Source organism: Peromyscus maniculatus, chromosome 4, assembly GCF_049852395.1.
Source record: "Peromyscus maniculatus bairdii isolate BWxNUB_F1_BW_parent chromosome 4, HU_Pman_BW_mat_3.1, whole genome shotgun sequence".
Lineage (NCBI taxonomy): Eukaryota > Metazoa > Chordata > Mammalia > Rodentia > Cricetidae > Peromyscus > Peromyscus maniculatus.
This window is the reverse complement of record NC_134855.1, coordinates 86148758-86162436: the sequence shown is the minus strand read 5'-3', so window position 1 is coordinate 86162436 and position 13679 is coordinate 86148758. Positions and strand designations below refer to the sequence as shown.

The 13679-nt window shown below is 38.2% G+C and overlaps 1 protein-coding gene across 2 annotated transcripts in view; it reads right to left on the bottom strand.

Moving 5' to 3' along the window:
- The window catches only part of Lgr4 (leucine rich repeat containing G protein-coupled receptor 4), a 98762-nt gene that overhangs the window by 5960 nt on the left and 79123 nt on the right, over positions 1–13679 (bottom strand). For both annotated transcript variants that reach the window (XM_076570254.1, XM_076570255.1), the window contains exons 5-13: positions 10534–10749; positions 9402–9473; positions 7680–7748; positions 6539–6610; positions 6284–6355; positions 5886–5954; positions 4363–4434; positions 3262–3327; positions 2117–2188 (exon numbers count right to left, since the gene is read on the bottom strand). In XM_076570254.1, the coding sequence (XP_076426369.1) occupies positions 2117–2188; positions 3262–3327; positions 4363–4434; positions 5886–5954; positions 6284–6355; positions 6539–6610; positions 7680–7748; positions 9402–9473; positions 10534–10749 (780 nt within the window). The remainder of the gene's footprint in view (positions 1–2116; positions 2189–3261; positions 3328–4362; positions 4435–5885; positions 5955–6283; positions 6356–6538; positions 6611–7679; positions 7749–9401; positions 9474–10533; positions 10750–13679) is intronic.

Genomic DNA, 13679 nt, shown 5'->3' with positions numbered 1-13679 from the left:
TTGTAACACAGCATCCCTTAACCAGACCTTCCATCTTGCCTAACAACATTTCTCAGATGTTTACAGTCACTGCCTCTCTTTTACAACACTCTTCCCTGTCACATTGATTGCAGCTGGCAATTCTTTCAAACCAGTTGTGAATTTTCTCACTTTATCATTCTGGTACCAGTTCCAAAACAGCACCGATATGATATCACCTTTGATACTGTTAACCAGGGCAGGAAACGCCCAAGTCCTGACAACACTTGAAAAAATAAAATAAAATAAATGGGCTTCATATTGTTTGCCTTCTCAAAGCCCCAAGAGAAGACTAATAATCAATAAGCAAACAAGAGTGCTCAAAAGAACTTCCGATATCATTCTTTCTCAAAGCAGGAAATAAAACTCCTATCAATGTTAGAGCTAGCCCTACTTACAGAACACACCCTGAAAATTTCTGATACCAAAGCATTAACAAACCAGAGAAATAGTGACATATTTAAATTGGATGTTAACATAATTAATAATAAATTAATAACACATATCCTAGATAACAGAAATTCATGAAATGACCAGCTTTCGGTTGTCATTTATCAATGCTTTAAAAGTGATGGCAGATAGGAGCTACCCCTGTCCCCTGGAGAATGAACCCAAGAGCCTTGTGTCTAGGAGGCAGATGCAATGCCACCAAGTCACAACTCCAGCCTGTTTCATTTCTTAAAGGGAACCCACTAGAAAAGCAGATTCGGCCGGGCGGTGGTGGTGCACGCCATTAATCCCAGCACTTGGGAGGCAGAGGCAGGCAGATCTTTGTGAGTTCGAGGCCAGCCTGGTCTACAGAGCGAGACCCAGGAAAGGCACAAAGCTACACAGGGAAACCCTGTCTCGAAAAAAAAAAAAAAAAAAAAAAAAAAGGAGATTCAATAGATGTAATTTCTCCTCAGTGTCCATTTTTCAAACTTTTTCTATATTTAAAAATTATTTTTTAATTGAGTCCATTATATTTTCTGTTCTTAGTCACCTCCATATTCCCAGGCTTAGCAGAGTGCCAGGCAAAAGTATGCATTTAAATTTAAATGTTTTAAATGGGTGCATCTGCTTCAATATGAACTATATTTAACGAGACAGGCCAGCAAACCTCTCTTTGTAGAATGCCAAAGAGTAGATCTTTTCATCTTGTTTTTTTTTTTTTTCCTGCTACTGCTCAATTGTACCACACAGCCTGAGAGCAGCTTAAATCAACATTTCCCCAAGAGGCGTGGCTGTGTGTCCGCAATCTTCGTAACTACAAGAGGCAAGCTGCAGACAGCACACAGGCTGGAGTCGGCTTACCCTTGCTCTAATGAAGCTCCCAACTCGCTCAACTTGAAAACAAACAAGTATAAACATTTCACCGGCTGAGGACCAATATCATAAGCGAGCTATGATGAAAGTACCAAAAGTAGATCGTAAAGTATCACTAGGTAACGTCTCAATGATGTTTATAAAATATCAAGCATGTTTTAAGTGTTATTAGTAACATGGAAATCATTGTGACAGTTTTCACTGTCAACTTGACAGAATACGGAATCACTTCAGAAGGGAGTGTCAATGAGGGGCTGTCTATCAGGCTGGCCTCTGGGTGTACTCATAGGGGATTCTCTTGATTACATTAATTCAGGTGTGAAGAACCACTCACTGAGGGTGGTACCATGTCCTGGGTGGAGGACCCTAGACTGTATAGAGTGGAGAAGAAGACTAGCAGGTCAGGCATCCATTAACATCTCTCTGTCCTGGACTGTGATGTAATGTGGCCTGGACTGTGATGTCATGTGACCTGGACTGAGGTGTCATGGGACCTGGACTGAGGTGTCATGGGACCTGCATTGTGGCATCATGTGATCTGGACTCTGGTATCATGTGACCTGGACTGTGATGTCATATGATCTAGATTGTGATGTCATGTGACTAGCCTCTTACAGTCCCTGCCACCTTGACTTCCCTATAGTAACCACAACCTGGAATTCTGAACCAAAGAAACCCTTTCTTCCTTTTATCAGGGTATTCTACCACATCAGAAGGAAACTGAAGACAATCATGAAATGTAAATTTATAGCTTGACAAAGCTTTTGTCTTTAATAATCACAGACAAACTTACAGAATCCTTAGGGATGATAGGCCTTGAAAAGTGTTTTCCTTTATTAGGTAGATTTGATTACGCTGCAATGAACTAAAAAATAAGAATGGGGGAAGAGAGGGAAGGTAGAGAGAGATTAATAAACAAGAAGGAAAAAAATTCTATGTTGAAAAGTAATAGTCTCTGTGAAGTTTTTTACAAATTTAAATATTTATTACAATGATCTTGTTGAAAGTAAAAAATGTAATTTCTTTATCTACAAAATGAAGAAAGTAGACTACCTGATATTCTATTTCAAGTTATACTGGGAGTTAACTGGTACCCTATCTAATTCCCCACTGATCTTACTCAGATATGAGAGAAGAAAGATGACTAGTGAGAAAAAAATTGAGATCTGGCATGGCAGGCAGCATAGGAAGGGGAAGTGGGGGAGAAAAAGAGGAAGAGGAGGAAAGAGATGAGAAGAGGAAGAGGAGAGAAAAAGGGAGGGGAGAGGAGAAGAGAGAAGAGGAAAAGAAAAGAAAAAGGAGGATGAGGAGGAAGAGGAAGGGCAGGAAGAGGGGGAGGAGGAAGGGGAGGGGCAGGAGAAGGAGAAAGAGGAAGAGGAGGGGGAGGAGGAGGAGACAATACCTCTGGCATACTGGAAACTAGTCTTCAGATCTGTTCCCCTCAGTAGCCAGAATCGGTTTTTCTGTTTTCTGATATAACTGCCCTCCCCCCAGCATCTGATAGAATGTATAATAGATAGAATGTCTAATAGAATAGATATACCTTTGCCTAGGCAGGAAATCAAAATTGTTAGAGACAGCAGAATTAGTTCTATTTTTAGGAACATAACCTCAAATTATTGACATGCTAGAACTAATGAACCAGAAAAAAACAAAAAAACAAACAAAACAAAACCTCTATAACCAAACTTAAACTATGCCATAACAGAAACATAAAAATTGGATAAATTCATTTCAAGGAACATCTCCTGGGTAACAGAAAAATTTCCCATTGTTACAAAACATGAAAGAACTGGTCACTACAGTAACACATCAGACACAAGGACATTTTATTTACAGGAACTATATGAACCTCTGATTTCTTGCAACAATTCATTATAGGAAACAATCAGTGAACAGTACACTACAACAAAACAAATAAGTCAAAAGCCAACTTACATTTCTTCCAGAGCGTGACAACCATTGAAACTTGGAAGGTCTCTTATGTTGTTGTAAGACAAGTCCCTAAAAACAACAGAACAACTTAATGCCATTATTAAAATACTATAGTAAAAACGCTGTGAGGAGAAGCATGGAGAGCAGCACTAAGGTCTTCCAAAGAGGAGAGCTGGCAAGAAAAACAAGCTTTGTTTTCCCGGACGTTCCCTGATCAATCCAAGACTTGAGATTTAGAAAGTTATAGAACACAGTGTTGAGTGTAAACAATATAAAATATGCTAAAATACATTAAGTTCTGAAACATATATAAAATATAATGAGCATAAAGTCTGTACTGAGTAGTAAAGCTATAGATTTTTAGAAAATTTGTATTTTCCAATACATTTTTATATCATATATTATGCTGTTCTTTAACTGAAAGGCTTTGCTACATCTTTTAGATCACGTATATGAAATTATGTCAGAGTAGTCAACGTTTGGTGTCACTGGGTTTTCCCTCGTGGCACTCATCATGTGTAAGTTGGGGGTCCACTATAACATGTAATTACTCAGTCAATCCGTCATTTATTTTGTTATTATCTCCTTTAAGTACTTACAAATCAGGATCTAATTGTTTGTTCCGCTGAGAGTTCTAAGCCTTCCCTTTTAATTTCTACATCAGCATACAAATTTGAGAAAGCTACAATTAGTTCATTCTGAACTCAAGAAAGTAATGCTACGGGATCTGCTTAGTTACGAATGAAAGAGAAAATGTGGGGGGGGGGACGATGCCCAAGTGGATCAAAACAACACTAATTAGTCTCTTAGTTTACTTTGCTCCAAATAAAGTAACAAAACAATTAATACATGATAACATAATACACGATCCTAAAAATCAAAATCAGATGCACAACCCCTACCCTGTGAAGTAGTAAACTCCTTACTTACATGAAAGAAACAAAGAAGAAATAATGAAATATCATTATTATGATCCATAACACATAATACCTTATGAACAACCTTATGAACTAACCTTTGAGTTAGTTCACTCAAAACAAGTGAGCATCTAAAAAAGCACATGAAAGGAAGGTATAGGGAGAAGGAGAGAATAAGCCAACTCACAGAGTCCTCAGCATCTTCTGGTTTTGGCACAGATTATCAGGTATGCTGCTTATCTTTGTCCCTGTTAAGGTTCTGTGGAAAAACAATTACTTACTTAAGAGACAGTTCAAGTCGGGATAGTACATGAAACGCCCCTCTTACACACAAAAAGTGAATGTTTGGACATTAGTGCGTATGTGCCTGTGCACCCCACTGCCTAACTACCAATTAAAGGTGGGCACGTAGGAAGGCGAACTCTCAATCCAGCATCTGCACAATAACGACAAAGAGCTGTGGCACAAGATTCGAAGACTGTCCAGGTAACAGCTTGAGTTCCTACAACCCGCCATCTCTCCTCACACCACCTAACCCATTTGAAACCACCCCGGAACCCAACGGCAAGTTACGTCTCTGCCTTTTCTTCCTGGCAGCCAGTTCAGCATTCTGAAACACCCTAATCTCCCCTCTGCCTCTTTCCCCATCGTAGTCAATCACCAGTTTCAGCTATTTCTTCCGATACAGTATTCTACTATCTCACCCCTGCTCTCTCTTTCTTTTCTTGTTTGCTGCTATGCAGATCAAGGATGAAATACTTCAATATTTCAGGAAGCGAGCCGTAAAAGAATCATGCCCTTCGTTCCAGAAGAACTCCACTATGGACTGAATGCCTGGAGCACAGTTAACTGGTGTAGCTTAGGCCATGCGCTCACTGTCCGACATCTTGATCTCTTCACTGTACTCTTCTCACACTCCCTGGACCAATATTCTCAACATGCACAAACTACCTTAGGAACCAAACTGGAACTCTTTCTCAGTGCTTCCCAACTTCTTTTATTCCCTACATGGAATCTTAACACTTAAACAGTGCACCATAGTAAAACTCTTACAGATAACAGCCCTGGGCTACTCCAGGCCCAGGCAGGCTACCTTGAGGGCTGACAGCAAAATCGCAAAAGCACCTATACTCCATTCGCAGACCAGTCACCAGGAATCTTTTCTATAGCCAGATGTACAGGAGCTCAAGACTTGGTCATTTTAAAATCTTGTCCCAAATAATTTTCCAAATGTCTCATCCCACATTCCCATTAATTTATAAACATGTGAGTCTTATCCATATTTCATCATCTGCATGCCACCTTAGTATATTTTTTGTATTCCTCATCTGATTAAATCTTGCCTTTCTAAGTGAAAGTTTCAATTCTGAGAAACTTGACATTACTTAATTTTCATATATTGCATCAGGTGCCTTTTTTTTTTTTTTTGGATGATCTAGATCATTTGGCCCTGCTTTTGAATTTCTGAAGCTCTGCTTCTAATTAGCCATTTAGTTGCTACTTCTCAGTAACCTTTTCAGATCTGTCCACACTGGAGGCTGCACGCTGCCTGAGCTAAATGACCTCAAGCCTAATACATGCATCTCCAAGCTGGACAGTCACAAAAGGAGATTGAAAGAGTGACCATAAATCCATCCCCATCACTAACGAGCACTGTACTCTGCAGCACACTGGACTGCAATGCTGTCTTTACGTAAGGATCACACATACAGACTCTCCAGATGGGCAGTTCCGCTCAGGTTGGGGAACCACTGCACCAGGCTTGCCCCACGAATGACTCTGTAAGAAATTGCAACGAGAAAAAAATGAATTTAAAACAAACTTTTTCTTACATAGTATTTTCATTTTTTTATCTTGAAATTACAACATTATAAACATATATAATGGGTTTCATCTCTTGAAGGTTCTTAAAAATGCAATAATGTAGTCAAGTGTTCACATAAATAAGAGTACTGTAAAAAGTGTTATAGAGTTATCCTTTGAAATGTCACATAGAGGGCAGGGAAAGGAAATTTGCTTTCTGAAGCTACAACAATACTAATTCTTGTTTTTTGTTTAACAAGATGCATAAATATTCAGGTATGTTTTTAAACTTGCATAATACTTACAAGGAATGCAGATCAGACAGGTTGTGAAATGCTGAGTTCCCCACAAAAGACAGAGGATTATCATACAAATGGCTGTGGAAATATCCAAAAGAGGCAATGTTTTCATATGCTTATGAGCACTCTGAGATGAAATCCATGTTCCCTGTGTCCATATGTCAGAAAGCCCGAGTTTTTTACTTTTGATGCTGATATCTAGCATTTCTCGTCATAGCTGCATGTGATTATATATTCAAAGAAACTTTCAAAAATACTTACATAGTTCTTAGCAGTGGATTACCACCAAATGCTCCATCAGGGATAACAGAAATAGAGTTGCTGTGAAATCCCCTGGAACGACAGGAAGAAAACACTCTGAACCCAGTTAAAACCACAGTGTCCACTGTTGCTCAGCAATACATCAAACAGAACTGATAACGCTAACATAAACATCATGAAAACTGAGAAACCTGAATTTTGAATTCCATTTTACTTTATTCTTTTTAAACCCACTCCTTAGCCAGGAATTTTATTGGTCCCTGTTGCTTCACCATCAAAGAACTTTATGGCATGAAGATCTACGGAGAAATAAGCTCCAAATAGCCACCGCAGAGGCCTGCATTTTACCTCTGCAATGTGAATTTTCAGCTCGTGACATAATCTCTGTTGTGCCATATACATGTCTATCATCGCCGCTCAAGACAAACCCAGCCTCTAGATGCTCCCTCAGTCCTTTTGCTTTTTAAGTTTTCCCACTGTTTAGATCTGGTCAAATTCCTTTCTTTTAGTGATTTATCTCCCAATGACCCCAGGCTTCAGTGAGATCTTTTTTGTGGAATGATTTATTTGTCCTATTTATTCACACCTGATTTCTATATGGAATCAGTTACCTGCTGACATTCATGCTCTGCCTTTCTAGTGAGCTAAGACTGCCAGCTCCTCCAGGCAGACTGTACCTCATGCCTTTTAGTCAGTAGCATCTACTCCTGTACAATAATCTATGCTCACAACCATTTGTGCTAAAACAGTCTGATTTGTGGAATGACTGTGCATGTGTTTGTGTGTGTTATAGATCTATATAAGAAGAAGAAGATGCTCCAGGAACTAACTACTAGAGCATTTAATGGTGAGCTCCAAGATGCTCATCATGTGAAGAAGTGATTTGCATGTATAATCCAGGAAAGGTATTCCTTGGATCTGTTACAGGTTTGCTATTTGACTTAGGCTTCAACGTTACTGCAATTTCATGTTGGTAGTATAATAGCAAATTATGAATAGCTTTGTTGTATGTTTTAAAGTCACATGTTCACATGCTTAAATCTGGATATCAGGATTTAAGCAGTTAATTGAAATGTATGACTGTCTCCTAATATACTGACTACAAAGTGTTAAAAAAAAAAAGAGAAAAAGCAATACTTACAGCTCTTTTAGGCTGGGAAGGGCTTTAATAGCCTGAGGAAATTCATCTAAGTTATTATAATTCAAGTCCCTAGGAAAAAATGGGAGAAAATATCAAGAACAGTGATCAGCAGTCATAAATCATAAGACATTCTGGTATAAACACACATTATTAAATGATCACAACCTGTAGTTAACAATCTTTCTCTCCCAACTACATTGTCATTCAAAACCCTATAGGAAGTTAATTTAATTTACAGATATTTAGAGAATATTAAATAGGAAAAGTTATCTTTATGCTTTTAGGTTAATAAATAAATAAATAATAAATTTGCAAGCTCAGAGCACTGTAAGATCACATGGCCACTGAAGGGTTAAACACACAAATCTTGTGTCATTTCTTGGAAAATTTACCATCAAGTAGAATTTATGTATCCATGTATAGGTGACAAGGGTATGAAACTTAGGCTTCCCTTGGAGTGGACAGCAGCCCCCTGCAATTCTGGTATAAGAACTTGAAACGAGAAGCCAACGGAAAGACCAGAGTTGTTCTCATGCAGGTCATGAATTACTGACAATGGTATATTCACTAGGGAGAGATTAAGCCACAGTGATCTATAACAATGCAGGTCTAGTTCTGAGAGTGACTATATTTTAATTTCTCTTAACATAAAAAAGCATGATGGCATACGGTTATTGTGGCTGATTTCCGAGAGAGAAAAGGAATTAAAAGCCAGATTCTTTAAAATCTATTGATTTCCTTTTCTACACAGAAGGGAAATAGTAAATAAAAACTAAATTAACTGGGAAGAAGAGATTTAATTTTAATATAATTTGAATAGGATACATGGCCTAGCTTTTATCACCACCTCGTTAAGTATACCCAGCAAAGGAGACCTGAGTTTAGAGCTCAAATATCCACTGGTGTCTATTATTTGTTTTGACAAGAAGGTTGATTAAGGTCCTATAAAACTTGAAATCATCTCAACAGCTCACAGTTAACTAGAAATCTCAGTGTAACAAAACACCATAGATCTTAAGTATTCCAATGAGGTCATCCAAAGGAGACATTCTCCAAATCTGTTTACTGTATTAAAAACAGTAAACATCATGCATCTTTGGACACAGGTAATAATGCAACTAATGTAAACGAAAACAATAAAAGCAAAGAGTCTAGTTTCAATTACACACAGCTATACAAGGTCTGCTAGTTTAAGACTGGATAATGTGTAGTCCAAAGAGCCAGAAATCCCTCTTCAGCTACTGGGAACAGAGCATCATGCAAAATTTTAAAATATTCATTTGTTACATATCAGCATATGAAAATAGACATGCTATTCCAACCAGTTTAAACAATTAGCTAGGTTACTGAAATCATAGAGAACACCAACAATAAATAGCAAACTATCCCATATAGAATTAGGTTTTAGAAATGTCAAAGTTCCCAAACTGTCACAAATTTAACAAAATCAACATTTTAGAAAGGTATACATCTTTGCAGATGGAGCTGCTTTTAATACATATTTGGAGAAGGGGAAAGTTTTAAGTTCACATTTAAGTACTAGTTTCGAATCATAAAATGAAACTATTTTTCACAAGTGGGTTATTAGATGGTGAAAACTGAGTTGTAAATTGAAGCTTATTAATAATGAGCTATTCTCAATGTCTTTGCTTTAATTGCAGTATGTTTAAGATTGCACTGTCCCAATGACAATGTGACTGTACAAAATATAAATGTACTTACAAAGTTTCCAGGTTATCTAGTCCATCAAAACAGTGTTGACTGAGGCTTTTAATTTTATTGTTATGAAGATGCCTATGGGAAAAAAAAACACCAAAATGACATTCACATCTCCCCAATGCAACTGTTATCAGCTTAATGTATCTAAAATGGTGCAGTTGAAAGCAATGGTGCAGCTAAGCATTTCCACACTCAATTAGAGAAAGCTGACAGTGACTCCCTGAACACACAATGCCAACATCAGGGGAAAACTAATGCAGAAAATGGTGACACACTGAAGATTACTTGATTTTCATTCATATCAAAATAAAACTTTAGATTAGCTCCTCCTTCACATGAAACAGAGCACTGGTACGTTCTCTGAGGTGAGAAGACAGTATTATGGAGTTTATATCACTGAAGATGGAAACAGATTCTAAAAGAAATGAGACTGGTTAAAAAGGGGGCAGGCGGTGATGGCACATGCCTTTAATCCCAGCACTCAAGAGGCAGAGGCAGGTGGATCTCTGTGAGTACAAGGCCAGCCTGATCTACACATCGATTTCCAGGAGAGCCAGGGCTACATAGAGAAACCCTATCTTGAAAAACAAACAAACAAAAACAGAGAGAGAGAGGGAGAGAGAGAGAGAGAGAGAGAGAGAGAGAGAGAGAGAGAGAGAGAGAGAAGAAAGAAATGATGCTGTATTATGTCTTCCTGAATTTTGAAAGATGAAAGACATGGAAAATCAAGAACTTTCTGAGCAGAAAAGTTGGAAAAATACAAAACATCCTTTGAACTTATGTCTCTGAGCATTTCAAAACAGTTTCCCTTCTTTTAACATTGAATAAACAAATTCATTTTTAGGATAAAAACAAAAGTTATAAAAAAACAAAAGTTATAAAAAAAGTATTTGGTGAACGATCCAATTATTTTTAAAAGGTAATTACACGTGGCTACTTATTTTTAAAAGACTCAACATCTATGACCAGGTATTATTCAAGAAGTCAGCATGTTTGACCTTATCAAGGGCAACTCCCCCAAATACTGTCTAGAAGCAAGATCACTGGGCCACTTATATAATAATTTGTCACAAGAAACCCATCTTGCCCCCAAATTAACACAAATATACAGTAAATAAAAGGGTTGGCCACATACAGAACCACCAGACTTGAAAGGTTGGTGAATGCAAAGTCAGGGATGCTGGAGATGTTGTTGAGAGCCAAGGTCAGTGCCTGGAGGGTTGGCAGGTTGCTGAGGGGACGCACAGGCACTTCCGTCAAGCTGTTGTCATCCAGCCACAGATGCCGCAACTGAACAAGCCCTTCAAAACTGTTCTCGGGTACTGAGGTAATGTGGTTGGCATCTAAGCGTCTGGGAAAAAGAAACATTCATGGTGAGGAAGGAGTCAATTCAAAGATCACAGCTCTAGCACCTCCAAACAGAAAGGAGTCATAAAACCAGCCCAAACCATGCTGACCTCTCTTTATTTAACTGTAACAGAAGTCTTGAAAAACAACACAAATCAGAAACTTCCAAGATCAGTACATCAGAGCTCTTTCCTGGTTAGCTTCATTACGGAAGGATATACTTAAAACTCACAAAGCTCAAGTTGGGAATTTATGTTTCAGAGTATACCTGCCTGAGATACAGAAAGAGGGCCAAAGAGATGGCTTGGCAATTAATCCTGTGCCCACATACATGCAAACACACTGACCTAGACACACACACACACACACACACACACACACACACACACCACACCACACCACATGAAAAAGATACAGAAAACAAGAAAAATGAAGCTGAGCAAATAAACTACTTTACCTCCAATGTTACAGTACAGCCAATATTTTAGATTGAATTTAACTGTTACTCTGATTTGATACCAAAATGAAAAATAAGAAAATGTTTACAATTATTTAAATAGCAACAAACCCATTTCAGTAGATTCTCAACTACCTTAGCAGATCAGCTAAAACATGTCCTATGGGTAAAGTAAATTTCTCTCAGCGCTAAATATTTAAGGTTGCCAAAGTTAAGTCACTCCAAAGGGTCAGACTGTTCACAGGAAAATTAAACTTCTGCAATCAACACTACTATGGCTTTAAGTTTTTATCTCTTTCAGGAAATTCTGGAATTAAGGGCCACCTAATTAACAGGATTATTTAATGTTTAAGTCTCCATCTAAAAACCTGGAAGCTAAATCCCAAGTATTTCTTTCTGTTGCCACAACCAAGTATAATTGTTATAATCACTTTTCAATACAAAGACAGCCTGCTGTTAGCAGGATGAGGAACTGTACGAGCCAGGAAATCCCAGCGTTTCTCATAATCTCTTGCTGATGTTTATCACATGCATTCCTGTCTCATAGCCTTGGACCTCTCTGTGGAAGTTAGGGAACAGAAAAAAACTGATAAAAACTCAATGGCTTTATTTATTTATTTTTTTTTAAGACATGGCATCTGGCAACTTTAAAGTTCAAAACCTTCTGAGTTTTAAAGAGATTTCCCTGCCTTCTGTCTTTTTATCCTGCTCCAGCTTCAGCCCCTACCATTACTGCAACTTTCAACTGCAGGAAACTGCTGGTCTCCCACTCCCAGCTACCTGCTCTCAGCCCACACATTTTCCGTCCTGAGGCAGATTAGCAAGGGCTAATGACCATGGGTCCTCGTGGGCAGATATTAGATAATGGGCATCTTCTGATAGCATCATCACTGAAAACAGATCATAGGAAACTCCACTAGCCATAAACATCTTTAGGTTTGTATATTCCTTGGGTATTTCTAGAGCTTATGCATGAAAAGATACTAGTATCTTCAACATAGCAGACTGGCAATGTACTAGACACAGAGCTGCTTAGCTGTCTAGCTGTTATTTATGCTTTAATGGATAGATAAGAAAGCGTTTAAACACACAGATACAAGTCATAACCTCCAGGAACCCATTCTTGGGAAGAGACACTAACCATAGTCATAGAGATTAACCACACAGTGTAACCGAATTACACTTGTAGATGATTTGATTAGCTGCAATTCCCGCTACATTCAAACTGACATCTTGTTAGACATAAAAGATGAAATGGTATGAGACACTCTGTGGGTGGGAGATGCACAGAGTAATAAATGACAAAGTGAACAGCCAAGTAAAAAACAGGGATGGGATAAAAACTGATGGACACTGGGAGCAGCAGGAGCTACCAAAAATGTGCACGGTTCAGACAATTATCTTTAAAAAGATGATATTTACACTGGAGCCTAAGGAATTAGCAAGGGCAAGCAGAAGCTGAGCAGGAAGTGTTTTAGGCAAAGATCAAGGCCAACAGAGACAAGCTTGGAAAGACCACCCAGCTCCCTGAAGGTCAGAGTGACGAGAACACAGGGGTGGAGGGAGGGAGGGTCCAGGGAAACATGCCTGTGACTGTGAACAGAGTCCAGAATATACAGGCCCCATAGGTCAAGAGAGAGACTTGGGTTGTATTTTGATTACAAATTAAATTTCTTCCCCAGTTTCTCTCAGCAGTTTAAGTGTTTAATTTACTTATTTTATCAGTGATGCTAAATTGTATTTATATTTAATAATGCCTAGCAGTTTAAGTGTTTAAATTACTTATTTTAATCAGTGATGCTAAATTGTATTTATATTTAATAATGCCCAGAGGCACTTCTAAGTAAACCAACCATACTCTACAGAAATCAAGTCTCCTATGTAAAATGTTCATTAAATATGACAAATACCATACATAGTAAACATTCAGTACTAGCGACACACCTTGCTATGAATTGCCCATCATACACCATCGACCAAGTGAGTCTGAAGTAAGAAAACAATGAAACTCTCATTTATGTGAGAAAGTAATACAGTGGTGGAGGCACAGATGCCATCTTGGCTAAGTTTTCAAAAATCAGAAAAGGGCACACAAGTAAGAGTACAAACAGAAGAGCTATAGGAAAATGGCACACTGGAATATGAAGCTAAAATGGGTAAATAGTACTTGTGGAGTCTTGTAAAACAAAGGATCCAAGAGTTTAAATACCCAATTCATGTGGGCATCAGCGACACACCATAAGGGTAAAGACTTATACTGAGATCAAAACTTAAAGGAAAAATTTTAAATGTGGTTTCTTGTAACTTGGTGGTAGACAATTTGATGAGTATTTGAAAGGCTCTGGGTTCAGTCTCTAACACTATAACCAAAACAGAGAAATGGGGCTGTATCCCAGTGACCTACACTATTAACAGCCATCCTAACAGACCAAGAAGCAGGACAATGGACTGTTAGAGGATGCTAAGCAGCATCCTAT